The sequence below is a fragment of the Patiria miniata genome, unplaced genomic scaffold (assembly GCF_015706575.1).
Source record: "Patiria miniata isolate m_02_andy unplaced genomic scaffold, ASM1570657v1 HiC_scaffold_24, whole genome shotgun sequence".
Taxonomy (NCBI): Eukaryota; Metazoa; Echinodermata; class Asteroidea; order Valvatida; family Asterinidae; genus Patiria; species Patiria miniata.
Genome location: NW_024037063.1, coordinates 16,287,864 through 16,308,358, shown reverse-complemented (window position 1 = coordinate 16,308,358; position 20,495 = coordinate 16,287,864). Strand labels below are relative to the sequence as shown.

General features: G+C 40.2%; 1 protein-coding gene across 4 annotated transcripts in view; it reads right to left on the bottom strand.

Moving 5' to 3' along the window:
* The window catches only part of LOC119732018 (transmembrane and coiled-coil domain-containing protein 4-like), a 76,010-nt gene that overhangs the window by 44,062 nt on the left and 11,453 nt on the right, over positions 1-20,495 (bottom strand). For all 4 annotated transcript variants that reach the window (XM_038205380.1, XM_038205382.1, XM_038205383.1 and 1 more), the window contains exons 2-5: positions 15,683-16,258; positions 13,186-13,360; positions 10,296-10,456; positions 835-932 (exon numbers count right to left, since the gene is read on the bottom strand). In XM_038205380.1, coding sequence (XP_038061308.1) covers positions 835-932; positions 10,296-10,456; positions 13,186-13,360; positions 15,683-16,215 — 967 coding nt within the window. In that variant the 5' untranslated portion in view covers positions 16,216-16,258. The remainder of the gene's footprint in view (positions 1-834; positions 933-10,295; positions 10,457-13,185; positions 13,361-15,682; positions 16,259-20,495) is intronic.

Sequence of the window (20,495 nt, the reverse complement as noted above, 5' to 3'; positions counted from 1 at the left end):
GAAAGTTGAACAAAACAAATGAATGGTGCTTGTCTACTTCAACAGCGCATAAAGTGTTCTATTTGTGCTTCTGTCAGCATTAAAACTGATGTGTGAAGGGAGCTCAAAGATAACGGAAAAAACAACAAATTGTCTCCATGTCAAAGTCGTCCACCTTCAATTCAAATTCTGCTATGTTCATGCATTAGACCAACCACGTCATGTAAATAGATAACGGCAGTTTCTGAAGTCGTCTTTGATGTGCTTGACCTTAGGGAGTTACATACACATATTACAGTTAACATGCAGGTTCTGCGGCATTATTAACGTATGGATGTTACTTGGACTACCTCGCTTAATTATGTATGAAATCTATTTTCAAATTTACAAAAAGAAAATTAAAAAAAGGGTCCACTCATAAGTCCGACGCCTCATAGGTCCGACCTCTCGTAAGTCCAACAAAATCGCATCCCCTAACCAAGTAAAGGCCCATAAGTCAAACACCTCATAGGTCCGACACCTCCTAAGTCCAACGCCTCATAGGTCTGATGCCTCATAGCTCCAACGCCTTGAAAGTCCGACAAATTAAACACCTAATTTTTCCGACATTGGACTTATGAGGCGTCGGACTTATGAGGCGTCGGACCTATGAGGCGGAATAAATAAATTTTATGCCTCATAAGTCCGACGCCTCATAAGTCCAAAATTTCGGACTTATGAGGCGTCGGACCTATGAGGCGTCGGACTTATGATACGGCCCCCAAATTTCTTACTAAACCTACACCTGATGCTACATTTTTTTTTTGCACCAGAGAACATTTGACATGTAGGGATGAAAAAGAACCCCCTATTTACCTATCAGAGCTCCGCCCCCTACTGCTGCTGCCCCTATCATCGCAAAACGCTTGACTTTCTTCATCTTGGCTCGTTTCTGCTTTTCCTTCTGCTCTTCTCTGTTAGAAAAAAAAAACACCATTAGAAGTAAAGAGGCGCTCCACTTGCAAGCTGGTCACTTCAATGTGTTTAATGTAATAGTGCAGCAACCTACACAATAAAGACACTAATGGAAGGTGCAGGCTTGATTTTGTTTCATACGGTGATTCCATGCATACAGCAAGTGCGCATGGATATACCCCTTTTATAGACAGCCATCTTCATAGGACAAGCTTCATGCGCATTTGTAAACAATGACCTCAAATAATCCCTAGATGACCTTTGACCTCCAATTTCGGAAGAGTTGTGATAAACCACCCCCCCCCCACCCAAGGATTATTCATGAAAGTTACATCAAAATCCATCAAACTCTGTAGACAAAGAAACATTTGAAGTATTTTTGAACAATGATCTCTGATGACCCCTACATGACCTTTGACATCAGTAATCTAATGAAGAATTGTGTCTTCCCACCCAAGGGTCACTGCATCCAAGTTTCATCAAAATCCATGAAAGCATGTACAAGTTATACATTTTTGTTCAAAAACTGAACCGAAAATTTAACATGCATACAGGTCTACGGACATATGGTCATATGGAGATACGGTCATACAGAATTAAAACTGCATACCAGTATTCAATGCCATCAGGTACACGTGCAGGCAGTGTGCAAAATGTGCGTATATTGTTCAACATGTCTTCAAAATCTGCACAGCTGATGCACGTTACAAGAATTTCACTCCCAAAAATGCAGATACACATGACAATCTGTAGGCAGTGATGTCATTTGAAAGAGACCTATTGGTTGGCACAGTAGCACCCACAGTGAACAAACACAACAGCAGCGATGCACCAGAGAATGGTTGACTTAAAGCAGGTCCTTTCACTTTTCAGTTTAAGTGAAGAGAGGAGCTGTAGCAACGAGCCTTTCCGAGTGCCCAGTTAAACCCAATTATAAATACGGAAACAAGTGTAAGAATGACTGAGTACTTTGAATGAGTTTGTACAAAAGTATGAAATTTTAGCACACAGCCTACACAGGTATGTTAGATTTTGCAAAATGACTGAAGGCCAGCTCATACATGTACTTCAAGCGAATTTCAGTGCGAAACGAATTTATTAGGGTAACGTTACGATGAACATCACAGTAAAACTTTGATTGTTAGCATTCGCTTTGCTTTAGCTTTCACATAAAGTATGAATCAGCCTTGAGACTTAATTAATTTCCTTTGCATATATCGAACATGTCAAATGTATGTACATGTATATCAACGTGACCACCTGATTGATCATGAAATTCGCTCCAGACAAATCATAACTATAACTATAACTTACAACATTTATAATGCGCTTTCCACCATGTTTCAAAGCGCACAGTAGTTTCTTGTACAATTATCAATTTACTGATCAAAGGCTTGTGCAAAAAGAAAGCTCTTAATCATCATAGTAATTAACTAATATTCATGTTAACTGCAGTTTTGTTCCCAATAACAGGATGTCCCAAAAGAACGTAACCCACAAACAATGGGATAATATCAATAAACACTGAACTTGTCGATCGTTATTATGGTTTTATCATAAACTAGGGGCAGTAAGCTTTCCATTGATATCTTGATTGCATTCCTCTGATCATGCATCACAATTAAAGCTCCTATGTTTTGAAAATCTTACATGAAAACCCTCTGTGGACAGTTTGGTGTAAAACATATTATGCAGATCCAGACATAAGACAAGTAGGTCCAAGACACAAATTTTAACCTATGTAAACATGAACTAACCAGGATTTCTTTCAATAGATAATCTTGTGCTACAGTTTGAGTTGCATTTTGCAATGAAATTGTACCTTCCAGCATCCTTGGTCAGCCATGTGGTTGTAAAGGCGATTTTTTTAAGGTTACGTAACACTTTATTTTGAATGAAACTACATGCACATAGTTTTGTTCCCAATCATATCAATAATTCAATGTTCACGTTGGCGGACGGAATCTTTGAAAATTAATTTCTCCCGTTTGGAAAACCGTATCTTCATGTAACTTTCAGGGTTTATTCCCTTATAATGATCCAAGTATGTGCCAAAAATCGTTGTGATATGTTCATTACTTTCGTTGAAATTGGAAAAATAGGCCTGGCTACGTGCATTTTTTAAAGTTGTAACACATGGTGTACTTGCAATATCTGTCAATCTTTTCAAGCCTCACGAATGGACCTTATTAACGAGGTAGCCATTTTTGTTATTTTACTTTCCTATTTTTTTTTTTAATCTGGCTTCAAACATTAGGGAATGTTTAATTATTTATTTGTATTTATTCATTTAAGCATACCTCCAGAAACTAAATCTAACAGTGTGTGTGTACGATTTCCCACTTGGGTGTTGGAATTTACCAGGATGCATGGGTACGGTTCTTAGTAAATTATGCTAGGCAGTTAGGGTTAATTAAGTAGTAATGTACTTGCTTTCATTTCTCTTCGCAAAGTCCAAAAATACTGCAAGTGAGACTGGCATGCTGGCACTTTTTTTTTAAAATAAAGTCAGTGTTCCTAACCAAAATGGAACATTTCTGTTGTTTTGGTAATAGTGACCTTGACCTTTGACCTGTCTGCCCCAAAAGCAATAGCCTTTTTAAGACTACCAAGAACAACCTACAAACCAAATTTCTAGTTCCCAAGTAAAGTATTTCTCAAGTTACCACGTTGACAAGATTTTTTATTGTTTTAGCGATATAGTGACCTTGACCTTTGACCTGTCGGCCCCAAAAGCAATAGGCTTCTTAAGACTACCAAGAACAACCCACAAACCAATTTTCAAGTTCCTAAGTAAAGTATTTCTCAAGCTATCGTGCTGACAAGAGTTAACCTAACCAAAACATAACACACAGACAGACATACCTGTACATGTTCACGTCACATATACCAAGTGTGGACATTCCCTTGGTTTCGTGTAATTAAGAAAAACCTCGAAAAAAACCTCTTTCAACCCAATTTTTATGCCCCGCGGCGAAGCCGAAGGGGCATACTGTTTCCGCCTTGTCCTTCCGTGGGTGGGTGGGTGTGTGTGTTAGTGGGTGAGCTTGTCTTACATACGCAGTGTGGACTTCCGAACAAAAGACGTCCACATAATGTAGGTAGCACCGACGTTGTGTGGACTTGCCCACGTCCACACAGTGTTTCCCCATTTCTGGAAAACAGGTTTAGAGGCATTTTTGGGTTAGGTTTATCTGTAGCAGAATGAAGAGAAACACTAAAGGGAATCATTGAAAAAAAATTGGGTTGTAAGAGTTTTCACAGTTTGAGAAAAATGAGTTTTTCCACTGGTGTTCCTTAACTACATGAAAAGAAAGGAAAGTCCACACTACGTATGTGAAACAAGTCTGGGTGGGTGTGTGGGTGTGTGGGTGGGTGTTCCTGCATGGCATTACGCCTGAGGACAGACAACAAAAGGAGCACAAAGGGGCCATTGATCCTCGAAGGAAGGTGCCTATTGTCCTCGAACGCAGGTTTGTGTGCTTAGTCTATGGGAGAGTGTTATATTACAGGGACAAAGGAAAACACAAAGCCAATCCTCGGAAGCATAGCAAACAAGTCAGGTGTGTTTACAAACACAAATGCCCCGCAACCGTGACTGTTTCCATGACATAACACCACTCTAACATCAAATTACATGTACCTTGGTCAAATGGAACGTTCATTGACAGCATAAGTGTGTTCTGTAGGTTTTATATGAATTAATCCCTAATCCCTATGATCTCAGAATAAATACAAGATTTCTATTGTTTTAGCCACTGTGACCTTGACCCTTGACCTTTCGACCCCCAATGCGATAGGCTCCTTAGGATTGCCAAGGACAATCCACAAACCAAATTTGAAGTTCATATGTAAAGTATATCTCAAGTTATCGCGCTGACAAAATTTCTTTTGTTTTTGCCACTGTGACCTTGACCCTTGACCTTTTGGCCCCAAATGCAAAAGGCTTCTTAGGATTGCCAAGGACAATCCACAAACCAAATTTGAAGTTCATATGTAAAGTATATCTCAAGTTATCGCGCTGACAAAATTTCTATTGTTTCAGCCACTGTGACCTTGACCCTTGACCTTTCGGCCCCAAATGCAATAGGCTTCTTAGGATTACCAAGAACAATACACAAACCAAATTTGAAGTTCATATGTAAAGTATTTCTCAAGTTATCGCGCTGACAAAATTTCTTTTGTTTTAGTCACTGTGACCTTGACCCTTGACCTTTTGGCCCGTAATGTAAAAAGCTTCTTAGAATTGCCAAGGACAATCCACAAACCAAATTTGAAGTTCATATGTAAAGTATTTCTCAAGTTATCGCGCTGACAAAATTTCTATTGTTTCAGCCACTGTGACCTTGACCCTTGACCTTTTGGCCCCAAATGCAAAAGGCTTCTTAGGATTACCAAGGACAATCCACAAACCAAATTTGAAGTTCATATGTTAAGTATTTCTCAAGTTATCGCACTGACAAGATTTGTCCGGACACACACACCCACACCCAGTCGTTTTTTGCTATGCTTCCGAGGATTGGCTTTGTGTTTTCCTTTGTCCCTGTAATATAACACTCTCCCATAGACTAAGCACACAAACCTGCGTTCGAGGACAATAGGCACCTTCCTTCGAGGATCAATGGCCCCTTTGTGCTCCTTTTGTTGTCTGTCCTCAGGCGTAATGCCATGCAGGAACACCCACACACCCAGTCGTTTTTATGCCCCGCGGCGAAGCCGAAGGGGCATACTGTTTCCGCCTTGTCCTTCCGTGGGTGGGTGGGTGTGTGGGTGTGTGTGTGAGCTTGTCTTACATACGCAGTGTGGACTTCCGAACAAAAGACGTCCACATAATGTAGGTAGCAGCGACGAAGTGTGGACTTGCCCACGTCCACACAGTGTTTCCCCATTTCTGGAAAACAGGTTTAGAGGCATTTTTGGGTTAGGTTTATCTGTAGCAGAATGAAGAGAAACACTAAAGGGAATCATTGAAAAAAAATTGGGTTGTAAGAGTTTTCACAGTTTGAGAAAAATGAGTTTTTCCACTGGTGTTCCTTAACTACACGAAAAGAAAGGAAAGTCCACACTAGGTATGTGAAACAAGTCTGGGTGGGTGGGTGGGTGGGTGGGTGTGTTCCTGCATGGCATTACGCCTGAGGACAGACAACAAAAGGAGCACAAAGGGGCCATTGATCCTCGAAGGAAGGTGCCTATTGTCCTCGAACGCAGGTTTGTGTGCTTAGTCTATGGGAGAGTGTTATATTACAGGGACAAAGGAAAACACAAAGCCAATCCTCGGAAGCATAGCAAACAAGCCAGGTGTGTTAACAAACACAAATGCCCCGCAACCGTGACTGTTCCCATGACATAACACCACTCTTTCAACATCAACTTACATGTACCTTGGTCACATGGAACGTTCATTAATTGACAGCATTAGTGTCTTCTGTAGGTTTTATATGAATTAATCCCTAATCCCTATGATCTCAGAATAAATACAAGATTTCTATTGTTTTAGCCACTGTGACCTTGACCCTTGACCTTTTGGCCCCAAATGCAAAAGGCTTCTTAGGATTACCAAGGACAATACACAAACCAAATTTGAAATTCATATGTAAAGTATTTCTCAAGTTATCGCGCTGACAAAATTTCTTTTGTTTTAGCCACTGTGACCTTGACCCTTGACCTTTTGGCCCCAAATGCAATAGGCTTCTTAGGATTACCAAGAACAATACACAAACCAAATTTGAAATTCATATGTAAAGTATTTCTCAAGTTATCGCGCTGACAAAATTTCTTTTGTTTTAGCCACTGTGACCTTGACCCTTGACCTTTCGGCCCCAAATGCAATAGGCTTCTTAGGATTGCCAAGGACAATCCACAAACCAAATTTGAAGTTCATATGTAAAGTATATCTCAAGTTATCACGCTGACAAAATTTCTTTTGTTTTAGCCACTGTGACCTTGACCCTTTACCTTTCGGCCCCAAATGCAAAAGGCTTCTCAGGATTGCCAAGGACAATCCACAAACCAAACTTGAAGTTCATATGTAAAGTATTTCTCAAGTTATCGCGCTGACAAAATTTCTATTGTTTCAGCCACTGTGACCTTGACCCTTGACCTTTCGGCCCCAAATGCAATAGGCCTCTTAGGATTGCCAAGGACAATCCACAAACCAAATTTGAAGTTCATATGTAAAGTATTTCTCAAGTTATCGCGCTGACAAAATTTCTATTGTTTCAGCCACTGTGACCTTGACCCTTGACCTTTCGGCCCCAAATGCAATAGGCCTCTTAGGATTACCAAGAACAATACACAGACCAAATTTGAAGTTCATATGTTAAGTATTTCTCAAGTTATCGTGCTGACAAGATTTGTCCGGACACACACACACACCCACCCACCCACCCACACACCCACCCATACTTGTTTCACATGACTAGTGTGGACTTTCCATTGCTTTCGTGTAGTTAAGAAAAACCAGTGAAAAAACTCATTTTTCTCAAACTGTGAAAACTCTTTCAACCCAATTTTTTTTCTATGATTCCCTTTAGTGTTTCTCTTCATTCTGCTACAGATAAACCTAACCCAAAAATGCCTCTAAACCTGTTTTCCAGAAATGGGGAAACACTGTGTGGACGTGGGGCAAGTCCACACAACGTCGGTGCTACCTACATTATGTGGACGTCTTTTGTTCGGAAGTCCACACTGCGTATGTAAGACAAACTCACCCACCCACCCACGGAAGGACAAGGCGGAAACAGTATGCCCCTTCGGTTTCGCCGCGGGGCATAAAAACGACTGGGTGTGTGTGTGTGTGTGTCCGGATAAATCTTGTCAGCGCGATAACTTGAGAAATACTTAACATATGAACTTCCAATTTGGTTTGTGGATTGTTCTTGGTAATCCTAAGAAGCCTTTTGCATTTGGGGCCAAAAGGCCAAAGGTCAAGTTCACAGTGGCTAAAACAATAGAAATCTTGTCAGCGCGATAACTTGAGAAATACTTAACATATGAACTTCCAATTTGGTTTGTGGATTGTTCTTGGTAATCCTAAGAAGCCTTTTGCATTTGGGGCCAAAAGGCCAAAGGTCAAGTTCACAGTGGCTAAAACAATAGAAATCTTGTCAGCGCGATAACTTGAGAAATACTTTACATGTGAACTTCAAATTTGGTTTGTGGATTGTTCTTGGCAATCCTAAGAAGCCTATTGCATTTGGGGCCAAAAGGTCAAGGGTCAAGTTCACAGTGGCTAAAACAATAGAAATCTTGTCAGCGCGATAACTTGAGAAATACTTAACATATGAACTTCCAATTTGGTTTGTGGATTGTTCTTGGTAATCTTAAGAAGCCTTTTGCATTTGGGGCCAAAGGTCAAGTTCACAGTGGCTAAAACAATAGAAATCTTGTCAGCGCGATAACTTGAGAAATACTTTATTCTGAGATTATTGGGATTAGGGATTAATTCATATAAAACCTACAAAAGACACTAATGCTGTCAGTGAACGTTCCATGTGACCAAGGTACATGTAAGTTGATGTTAAAAGAGTGGTGTTATGTCATCGGAACAGTCACGGTTGCGGGGCATTTGTGTTTGTAAACACACCTGACTTGTTTTTCTATGATTTCCTTCAGTGTTTCTCTTCATTTTGCCACAGATAAACCTAACCCAAAAATGCCTCTAAACCTGTTTTCCAGAAATTGGGAAACACTGTGTGGACTTGCCCAATTAAGTCCACACAACGTCGCCTCTACCTGGTTTATGTGGACCTCTTTTGTTCGGAAGTCCACACAGTGAATGTAATGCCTACCCATACATACACACAGAAGGAATACGCTATCGCAATATCCCCCTCCGGCTTACAGTCAGGGGGATAAAAATTAAGATTTTATCTCACTTTCAATTCAATATGGTCGACTTGTGAATAAGGCCCATATTAATAAAGTTATAGATCCATTGTGGTGTGCAGTAAAACTTTTTACAAAAAGCCTTCTTCACAAGTAATTAGTTGATAAATATCACCCTTTTTGACGGCTTATCTTGGTTGATTTTTTTCATTTACATGAAGTTTAGAATTTCTTCTTCCGTTATGATTTAACTTTTCAATCATACTGAGCATAGGCTGAGAAACAACACGTTAAAAAGGCACTGTGTTTGGGGGTACATGAATTTCACTGCTCTGTTATAGCGTCTTAATATGCAATTGGATTAACTCTGCTATCAACGGCAGACACTTTGCCTTCGCAACCACATGGCTGTGGTGGGCACAAGATAATGCCCCAGCCCACAGACACACTGCTGTCAGAAATTGCACACAGGAACTTTTTAGGGACAGCCGAGTAATCGCACTGAATAATGGTGTTGAATGGACTCCCAGGTCACCGGTTTTGACTCTCTGTTTTACTCCCTTTTTAGTGGAGATATTTAGAGAACAAGATTTTCAGAAGACCACCTCCAAAACCTACTGGATTTGCAAAACCACATTCATCACCAAATGGACAATTTATGTGATCAATCTGCTACATCATGGAAGATATGCACTGCCGCTGTGGACTTTGTTAAAAGGGCAGGTGGATATGTGGAAGTTGATAGGCCTACACCTGGCTAGGGTGTTAAATCCTGACACAAATCCTGTTTTGTTTTCATGTTTTCACAAGGTAAATTTCCCGGGAACCTACCTGGTTTTACCCTCGGGCATGAGAACACAAAATCACCACAAAGTCTGCAAATTTTAACGTAGGTTCATTTGTGCTCCAAGAACTAATGCGAGCGCATAAGCCTGTATGGCGTGGAGTTGAGGCTCGCTAGAAGCTCTCTGGTGCATTTTAGAGCAAATGTGGGGTCTTTAAGGTAGATTTTTTCTTAAACTTAATCTGGGATTCATAAAAAAAAAAATATTAAAATTATTATAAAAAGAACCAACATTTTCAATAACATAAAACTTCCTGACCCGGAAAGTATGGATTAAATGTAAGTATCATACCTCCGATTAGGCAAAGGTGCCTTTCAAAAGTTGGGTCTGTAGGTTGGAAAGGTTTTTTTTCACCAATTTTGTTTGTGCTGATTGAATAGAGCATAGAGCAAGGTATACAGTACTTATTTTGACATTCGCGCCACGAAAGTTACTGAGACTGTCCATCAAAAGTGATAAAAACTTGCCTTACTTAATTTTAAAATATATTTAAGGTGGTTGATTCTGTAGGCTACACATCTTTTGACAAAAATAGGTGAACACCCCCTGATAATCAGCATCCATATGGATCTGGATGAGGTGTTATAAAACAAATATTGACTGCAATAACCAAGTGGTACAGTTAAAAAGTAAAAATACTGACAACCAGCCCGATATGGTTGCCATGGTTAAAAAAAAAAACTCACTTACTCTGACAGCTCCACCTCTTCCTGAATGAAGGAGTTTACAATTGTAGCTTCAAAGTCGTGGATCTCTGTCTCTTGCACACCCATCAAGCTGGCAACATGAAGAGCCAAGACCCGAGAACGGGCATCATACTGTCCATCTGCCAAGGCATGACCTATTAGATCCTAAAGAGATTGCATGGAACTCCATTATCAGCAACCTTTCAATAGGTTATAGCTTCTGTCGCACTGCAAAGTGAAGTATTATTAATTGTTTCCACACCACAAAATGATAAACTATCCTATCCCTCACAATATGGTGAGGCTGATGACACGTGCACACCGTTCATTAATTACCAATAACATTTTAACAGTGGCTGATCTACCAGTATGTACATGTACATTTGTTCATCCGTGAGGGTCTTTTTAATCAATGTGTGGGTTCCAGGAAAAGTATGGTTATGCTTACTGCAATGAGAAATTTAGCAGGATCTACATGTCTGTTGTTACATGGATAATCACAGTAAAAGAGCCTGGCCTGATACAGTCTACAAATAATAGCTGTGGATAACTTCAAGCACAGAAATGAGCACAGAAATGTTTTTGTAACAGCCACAGTGTCATGCAAAGATATACGGCTTGTGACTAGTTTTCAGCCTGGCACTTTAAGGTAGAGTATATCATTTGTACATTTTTCTCATTTGAAGCAACAAAAGTGCTCAAATTTAAGGGTGCTCAAATGTGTTGTAGTACTCGTACTACTCGAGTACTTTTTTTAAGAGTACTCATACTCGTATTTCGTACTTGATTGTCAAAGTACTCGAACTTGAGATTGACAGTACTTGACTTAGGTAGCAAAGTACTCGTACTCGACATGTCAAAATTGTACTCGATCATCAAAGAACTCATACTCGAATAGCAGTCTCTAAAAAAAAAGGTATAGCTTGACTTACCACATCCTTTTTTTATCCATACTTTCAGTTTGAAATGGTTGATTGGCTTGCGGAGAAATGGAAGTTTCCTCATTTCCTCCGTGCACGTCAAGCAAACACATTAAAAAGCTAGCCGTGAATGGTCTGTATATCAGTCTGACTGGGCCTGGGCCAATAACGCACAATGAACCATTGCCGTGTAGCCATATTCGGAAATAAAAGTACTTGTACTCAGAATAAAAGTACTTGTACTCGTACTCGGAAGTGGAAGTACTCGTATTCTGAGACCTGTACTTGTACTCGGAAGTACAAGCACTCGTACTTGTACTCGGTAATCTAAGTACTCGGCAGTACTCGGTAATCGGGAAAAAGTACTTGACTTCAACACTGGTGCTTAACACCTAACCTGATGAATTTCTAGCTCAGTGAATTATGCTGTATATTCTTAGAAAACAATATTCTAGGATCTCGCTTTCAATTCAAATGTTGCCGAGTCATGTTTTGAATTGCACCCATAATCAGCTGTCCGGGACACGTTCTCATTCAGCCGATTGCAGCTACACAATGTTACACACTGAACCGACGGATTATAGCAACCACACGCGCGTGTGCGTCATGTCAATTGCATGCACCCATTCACGGCTTAACTGAATTAGACGCATTTTTGGAAATGACCTTCTGTAATTATTTCTTTAAAATGACAGCATGCCAAAAAGAACAGTTTTACAGGGAGTTTAGTGCCACTACCATCTTAATAAATGGTGCTTTTCAACAATAATTAAGTTCCTTTTTGGATAGCTGCAAATGATATATCTATACTCTACCTTTATATGATGAAAATAAGTTCAAGCAGTGCTCACCCTTTACATTTACATTTACCTTTACATTTGTTAATCAACATTTTTTACTAAGCAACTCCAAGTTATTTTACCATGTAACTTGACTGGTTTGATTGCATTACTATCATTCCTTTTAATTTGCTGCTTACCAGAAATAGTGACCTGTAGGCATTACTCTCAGACCTGTGCAATTTCCAGCCAGTCGGCTGTATGGATATATATGCACACACTGTCTACATAGAGTACGTGCTATGGAGATGCAATTACCGGAATCGGCAAAGACTCCAATGGAGTGATTGGGAGGGAGCTCATTTGCTTACAAGAGGATTTGCTTGGCACCGCTAAGACCATGTAGTAATGCTGCACGGTAAACTTTAAGCATATTCTAAAGGCAACGTTTTAAGTGTTTTGGACGATCTACTTGAGCAGTGGATAAGACCTGACATTTGTCCTTGGAGAATGATCTTCATAAAGCCACTGTTCAGGGTGGATAAAAAAACCCACGAAACCGAGATATTATTGCTAATTGGAACAGAAGTAGGGCACATGTGAATCAAAGGGAGATATCCTCTATTAGTGTTGAATGTAGGCTCTTTAAAATGTCACCCTGATCATGTCATTACATTCATGGTTGACTGAGCAGTGACCAATTTTATGAAAGGGTCCATTTAGAGAATTGCGCTACTTTTCAATTGTGGTTTTTGTGGTGTCATTTGTCACAGAGTGAAAGGCTATGGTTGCCAATCAAGGCAGGTGGGGAAAAAAAAGAAGACCGTTTCATAAAATTGGTCACTGCTCAGTCAACCGTGAATGTAATTACATGATCAGGGTGTCATTTTAAAGAGGAGATACAACAGAGGATATCTCCCTTTGATTCACATGTGCCCTACTTCTGTTCCAATTAGCAATAATATCTCGGTTTCTGTTTTGTTTATATATCCACCCTGTACATCAGTTTTACACAGTATGAAGTGACCGAGGCCAATTAACCTTTTCGAGGTACATAATGTACATATGGCAGATGCAATAGGAGGGGCTGGGTACTATTTGGTTTGAGTAAATTCAAAGAATTACACCCAAACCAAATAGCACTGTCCTTTTGTGTCTACCATATCTCAAAATGACTACTGATTTTGATATCAACCTGTGGCACAAGTTGTGGTTTGACAAGGCTAGGGTCTTCCCTCAAGCTGTCAGCGAAGATCATAGCATCCTCTTTATCATGCGGTGTACTCATGAACATCAGCATTGTGTCCACCACCTTCTTGGGTAGATTCATGTGCTTCACCAGGCTACGGACGGTTCTCTCTTTCCAATCTCTGCAGAAAAAGTACACATTTTTTTGTTTTGCAATTCATATTTGCAGCTGATTTCACAAGACTTTATGCAATGGCATAAGTCTACTTGCGCCACAATTTATGGCGCAAGTTGCGCAACTTTTCAGTTATGACAATTTCATGAAAGTTTCATAGCGTGTATAAGTCTGTGACTCGTTCAACAAAGTATAGCATACATTTGTAACTTGCGCAATCAATTTAGGTGCCTTAACTAGTGGCATTTTGACTGAAAATGACCTTTTTTACCAGCAAATCATGTTCATCGTGGTGGAGCCTGTTATTGCAAAGCTTATCAAAGTTGAAAGAAGACACTCAAGTAAAAGAAGTCAATGAATTTCTATTTTGCTCGTGACATGCACGGTTCCAAAGCAAGTCGGATTTTTTTTTTTTAAATGGCGGGCGGAGGTGATTCAACAACTGTTTTATGACCGAACAAGATCATACTCAAGCAGTCGTTGTAAGTGTTATTAATATCTTTGTCTAACATGTTTAAATTATTAAAAACGTTGCGTAGCTACACTAAGTTTTGTAAATCGATCGTAAGTTTATGCACAGCTGCTCAATAAATTTGTTATGTTAGTCCGGTGCATGGCGTAAGTTATGCATTGTTTCGTGAAATCAGCTGCTAATATTCAGGAACTTCATGATTCCTCCAAGATCAACAATGTGCGGGGGCCCAATGGCACATTTTTTTGCTACATTTATAACTTCAAGGGCATCATGAGTAACACTGTAAGGGCCCTACCTTCCCGAATCCTGTATAATGCTCAAAACACTTTCTGTGGATTTTGAAAGATCTGGGGGGGGGGGGGTAGCATCAAAGGTTCTTCCAGAAATATGTTGCATTTGGATCGAAACATATACGACTCACTTCATCCTTAATTGAGAATATTTCTTTACATCACAACAAATATTATATAAAATTTGTCACAATGTAGTTATTCCCAACTTTTGGGTGCAGCTCAGACCAGTAAAACTCCCATAGCCCTATAATTACATGCACTTCCCAAGAAATATTTATATTACTCACTCTAAGGTGTTTGAGACACCTATCAAATTAAAGCTTTATAGCGCTCCATTGCAAAATAGAACAAAGTTAAGGCCCAATTTCATCCAAATTTCACAGATATATATATATATACTAGCTCGCAGTCCTGTGCATGGCTTCCAACTAAATCATCTATTTTTCAAACCGTCAAGCTCATGGCCCACAATTGCTCTAATAGCAAAAAACTTGAGGGCTTACAAATCATGATTTTGCCCGCTTAGGCAATTTTGAGCCTATTTACTGCTCTGCACTTCTTAAATATACCTGAAATGTTGCAATTTTTCCTGATCCTCAACTCATATTCTATCAAAAAATTGAGGGGAAAATTCTTTTCGTTTGATATCAGGCCTAAACATGGGCAGTTTGTATGCACCTTGCTCTGCTGCAGAGCGCCCCCCAATAGTGTTAATTGAGCTCCTCCCAACTCCCCCCTACCTTCCCACTTTTTTTCTCAATAATCGGCTGATGGCTTTTCGACCCCCTGAAGATTTGGGGGCATTTGTTGTGGATCCGCCCTTGGTGACAACCTCTTTGAAATGGTGGTGCCCTCCTCCAGGTTCCGCACACTGAATCACTGTCACTGCATGCATGGCAGCATCCACTTTGAAGGTATATTGTGTGCAGACCAGTAAATCGATTTCCATAGACCTCAGTGATAATTACCCGCACTACCAAAAATTATTTAAAGTATTCTCCCAGTACAGGAGTTTGAGACATCAAATTAAAGATATTTCATCTTCTTTCATTTTTTCGTTCTGTTAAATGATGACTTTTGGGAGAAAATTCAATTCAAAGATGATCAACCCCAAAAGTAGGCCTGTTGCACATCGCCATTTTGTAAAATGTGCTCCATTGCACAATAGAGCAATTTTAGGGCCCACTTTAAACGAGCTCACAGTCCTGTGCACGGCTTCCACCCATCTTTTTTACAACCATCAAGTTCATGGCCCACAAAATGCTGTAATAGCACAAAAATAGTGATCTGGACTATGTAGGCAATTTCAAGCCTACTTAATGGTCTGCACCCAAGTTCTACAAATGGTGAAAATATGGTCATAACATTGAACATTTTCTTACCATTTACTATAAATTTTTAACAAAAATAGTTTTGTGCAGTCACAGTTTGTGTTGAGAATAATGCCGTCATTCTGCCTATGACAACTAAAAATTGATTGTGCCAGTTCCTTTTGTCCAAACAGGTTTGTTTGTTTTTTGATGGGGGCTAATTTCTCTGATTTTAATCTTGATTCACTTACTTGTTCCACTGGTCCTCAAATAGAATTGACAAATTTACACTGCACAGTGTAACATAGGAGAAGTGTCCTGCATCATTTAGAGCTTCGTTCAATGGTTTCTCGAGTACTAGAACACTTTGCGCAGACCCATCTGATTCTCCAACTTGACCCCCACTAGAATGGGCACAACTCATGGATGTTTCCCCATATGCACAAGAACTGCTACTCATTGAGTGGTGTTCACTGTTTAATCCTGTGGTCTTGGTCTGTTTGTTCCAAGTGTCAAGGTTTACTTCATGTGATGACATATCTTTTTCTCTGTACACGGTGACTGATTTGTTGGCATTTGTATCAAACAGTGGATTGCTGGAACTGCTAACAGCACAATTCTTGTTGGTAGTGGCATTTTGTTGTTCATCTTGGGTCTCTGAATCATCTTGACTATGCACGTGTACACTGTCCTCATCAGCAACAACCCTCGTGGAATGAGAATGAGTTGATGTGGAATCTTGCACAATTCCTCTGGAATCAGCACAACCTGCTAAACCATCCATCCCGCAGCTTTCAATCCAATTCTCTGGTTTTCATAACGTTGATCTACAGATATTTAATTGAAACAAAATGCAAAACATAACTGTTCTTAAGCAATCATACACAGAAATTATTATTATTTTTTTTACGAAAATTAAGAGTTTCATAGGACAGGGGAAATTTAATACAATGTATAGGCCTGCCCAAGTTTTATAGCCCAAGCTCTTGCCCCGGCCAACTACAATGTACATATTATTCTGTTTTCCACTTGCACTTGTGGGATAACTAATATTGTCTTGGCTTATTGTTTTTAGTAAACAATGATCGATTTCTTATGTAAAAGTTGTACGTCTTCCTTTTAAATTACTATTTAGATGTATCCGGGTTTTAAAAAAAAATGTTTTGGTGTAAACTAGTAAAGGCTATACTTTTAAACTAAAAAAACAGTTGTAAATTTGAGTGTTGAAATTTCAGCCTGTTAGCTCCTTTTATTATTAAACAGTATCATGGGTATGGATGAGACCGGTGAATGTGGCATTGTAAACAAAGCCACAGGTCGTCCTCGCGTAAATACAAGTGAAATCATTTTATTTTTTGATCCGCGACGTACAGTGGAATGCCGCTACAACGAACATCGCGGGATCCACAGAAATTGTTCACAATAGTGATCATTGGGTAAAGCGATTTTAAGCTGCCGGTGCTCCGGTACTCATTTGTCAATAAATAGCGACCTTCAGAACTTTACCGTGCACGCTATGGTACTTCTAGTTACTGAAAGATGACTTTGAACACGTGCTGACTATTGAACAATGTAATTACACAGATTGTGAGCTTACTACCGGTACCTACAGCAATGGGTGGCTTTCCCCTTCTATTCCTTGGGGAAATAATAGCCAATTTTCGCTCTATTTTTCAACAGCAATATTCAGTACAGTTTGTACACAAAAATCAAGAGCCAAGGACGATGTTCAGTATAGCTGAATGTTCGGTATAGCGGTGTTTGGTGTAGTGACGTTCAGTGGCGTAGCCAGGAATTTTGCAGTGGGGGGGCGCTGGGGGGGGCTGGAACATTTCATGGGGGGCGTCATGTAGGGGCGTCAATCGCTTCTCAAAAGTGGGGGGGGGGGGACATACCTTGATCAGAACTGATGCGAGCGCGTAGCGCAAAGCCCTTACGGCGTGGGGTTTGGGGCCCGCTTAAGGGCCCCGAGAAAAATTGGATTCTCGATGCTCTGTGGTGTGATCTGAGGCAATTTCTTACCACTTTAACCAATAATTATCTTAGCACAAAAGATAATAGTTTAAACATAATTGTCGAGGTTTTCTCAGCTAAAGGCATAAGAAAATTTTTTGAACATTGTTTCCGAGGTTGGAGTCATTGAATCAGCTACCAGAATTCTGAGCTATAGGCGTGGGGTTTAAGGGGCTTAAGGGCCCCGAAAAATTTTGGATTCTAAATTCCCCCTGTGGTGCTATCTGAGGCAATTTCTGACCACTTTAACCAATAGTTTTAAGCAAAAGATACATTGTAGTACATAATAGGGCCCTGTAAATGAGACATGAGTTCAAAAATCTGGGGGGGGGGGGACATTTGATATTGTGTCCCCCACCCTTCAAAAAGTGGGGGGGGGGGGGACCAGTCCCCCTGTCCCCCCCAGGATTGACGCCCATGGCGTCACGTAGATCAATGATAATTTTTTTAGCAAACTCAAAATCTCAGTGGGGGGGGGGGGGGGGCGACTGGGGGGGTGACAAGGTTTCATGGGGGGGCGGTCGCCCACCCACGCCCCCCCGGTGGCTACGCCACTGGTGACGTTCCACTGTATAACCATGATGTATAATTTTCTCTGTAGGTTAATCACTTACTTGGTGTTGGATCTGTCATTGCCAAGAAATCTGATGATAAATACAGCACAACGAATGTGTTTAAATTGATCAGAAAATCAACTAGAGCTAATGTGCTTCCCGAAGCACGGATATCAGCCTAAATTGCCGTTTTATCGGTTTGTCTGAATACTGACTCGCACTGACCACAAGGTGATCATTGCTAAATGTGGCTGAGATCGGCAAAAGAATGTAAGAGAAACAACTATGAACATTTGACATTCAGACTGCCAAAACATTACATAAAATAGCCGTCAAGACAATACACGAAACAGTAGTTAATGCCAGTAGATTAATCCACAAAAACTCTCACAAATTATTCACAGCAGTAGTGTTATTTATTGGCCTCCGTACTTTTTAATCCACGGCAGAGCATCTGGCTGAACACATGTCTTTACACAGGTGGCACTGCTGCATGCTATGACAGACCGAAGGAATGCAGTATCGAGACACCACTTCTGTGGTTATGGGCAAAGTCTGTGGAGAGTGTGGCACTGTATGTCACACAACATCCACAGTATCGTGGTGGTTTGAAACCTTCCCAGAATTCCTATGTTTTTATATTGCTTTTTACATGCGTTTGAAAAATGAAAAACTTAAAATAACTCGACAACCAAACAAGTCAGGAATATGAAATTTGAGAATTAGAGATAAAAAAATACACTGAACAGGGCTGCAAAGATTTAAAATGTAAAACAGTTTTTTATTTTTTTTTCATAAATGACCCCTACTGACCTATAGGTGACCACTGGCCAAATTCTGTGAACAACTTTTGTGAGGCTTGGTCCAAAGATACAACTGACCAAGTTTTACATTTTTTGGGTCAAGACTGTGGGAGAAGAAGCATTTTGTAAATATTTATTAAATGACCTCTAGTGCCCCTTTAATGACCAGTGGCCGGATTTTACGAACATGGCTAGGTAGGGCATGTGACAAGGTTTAATTTGGCCAAGTTTGTTTGAAGTCGGCCAACTAGTTTAGGAGTTATGGCCATTTTTTCATTGGTCACGTGAAAGAAAGAAACTGGACGATCACAGTATATCAGCGTGCTGCGCACGGCTGATATAAAGACAGGCATGATACTCTGGTACCCCAAGTTCCGCATGCGCAAACCGGTTGCAGTCCCACCAATGGGTATACCATGTTAAAATTCTGATAAATCCACTTCAAAAATCTGCCAAGTCACCCAGTATATATTGCTGTTCCATTGTGCAAGGGTTTGTTTCAGGGATCTTTCAAAAATTTAAGCTTTTCCGAACCAAATGTGCTATATTTCTCTAAGTACTATGTTTTCTTTTTTCCTTCTGAAACATAATTCTACTGAAAAAAATATTCTGCTGAATTTTCTGTGCCATTCATTTTTGTATGCAAATATGCTGTCAAATTTAGCCGAAATTCGGCTAGAATGGTCACTCGATTACAGTAACCAGGATCACATAAGAGTAATTTTACTGTAGATCGAAGAGTGGCTTTGTATATAGCCACGTTCACGGGTCTAAGGTGACCATAGCACTAGGACCCAAGCAGTTTGAACTCCATGACTTCAAAAGTTAAAGGATGCATGGTCGCCGACAGTAGGAAGTACCTGGCTCTAAATCAAATTAGGTTTTGCCCTTCACAGACGTTTAAACACTGTATACTCAATGTGTTACCTCCCAAGTGAAAGTTGGAAAAAATCACTCGGGTGGGACTCGAACCCACAACCTCCTGCTTTCTAGTGCAGATGTCTTACCACTCGACCACCAAGCTAACGGGATCGGTTGGCCGGTTTGAATCCGATGTACATAGCAGCAGGTAACGCATAAACTATTATTAGATGGAATTTTTGCGTCGTGGTGATATAAATCTAATTAGGTTTTGCCCTTCACCGACGTTTTAACACTGTATACTCAATGTGTTAACTCCCGAGTGAAAGTTGGAAAAAATCACTCGGGTGGGACTCGAACCCACGACCTCCTGCTTTCTAGTGCAGATGTCTTACCACTCGACCACCGAGCTAACGGGATCGGTTGGCCGGTTCGAATCTGATGTGCATAGCAGGGGGTACCGCAAAAACTATTATAAGATGGAATTTTTGCATTGGGGTGAAATAAATCAAATTAAGTTTTGCCCGTCACCGACGTTTAAACACTGTATACTCAGTATGTTAAACAACTTGTATATGAAAACTGGGAAATTCGACCAATATGTCAAAATGCGTTCGAAACATTTGAAACGACACACTAACGTACGTATCAGCATGCAGCGGAATACATGCAGCAGGATGCGTGCATGCAATGAAATGCACACATGAACTTTGCCCCGCATGATGCCCTCTACCGGCGCGGCACGGCGACAATTTACTAGTCTTATTTAAGGCTTTATATTTGCAACAAGACGATGTTTACAGTGAGTTATTGTGGAGATCATTGCATAGACA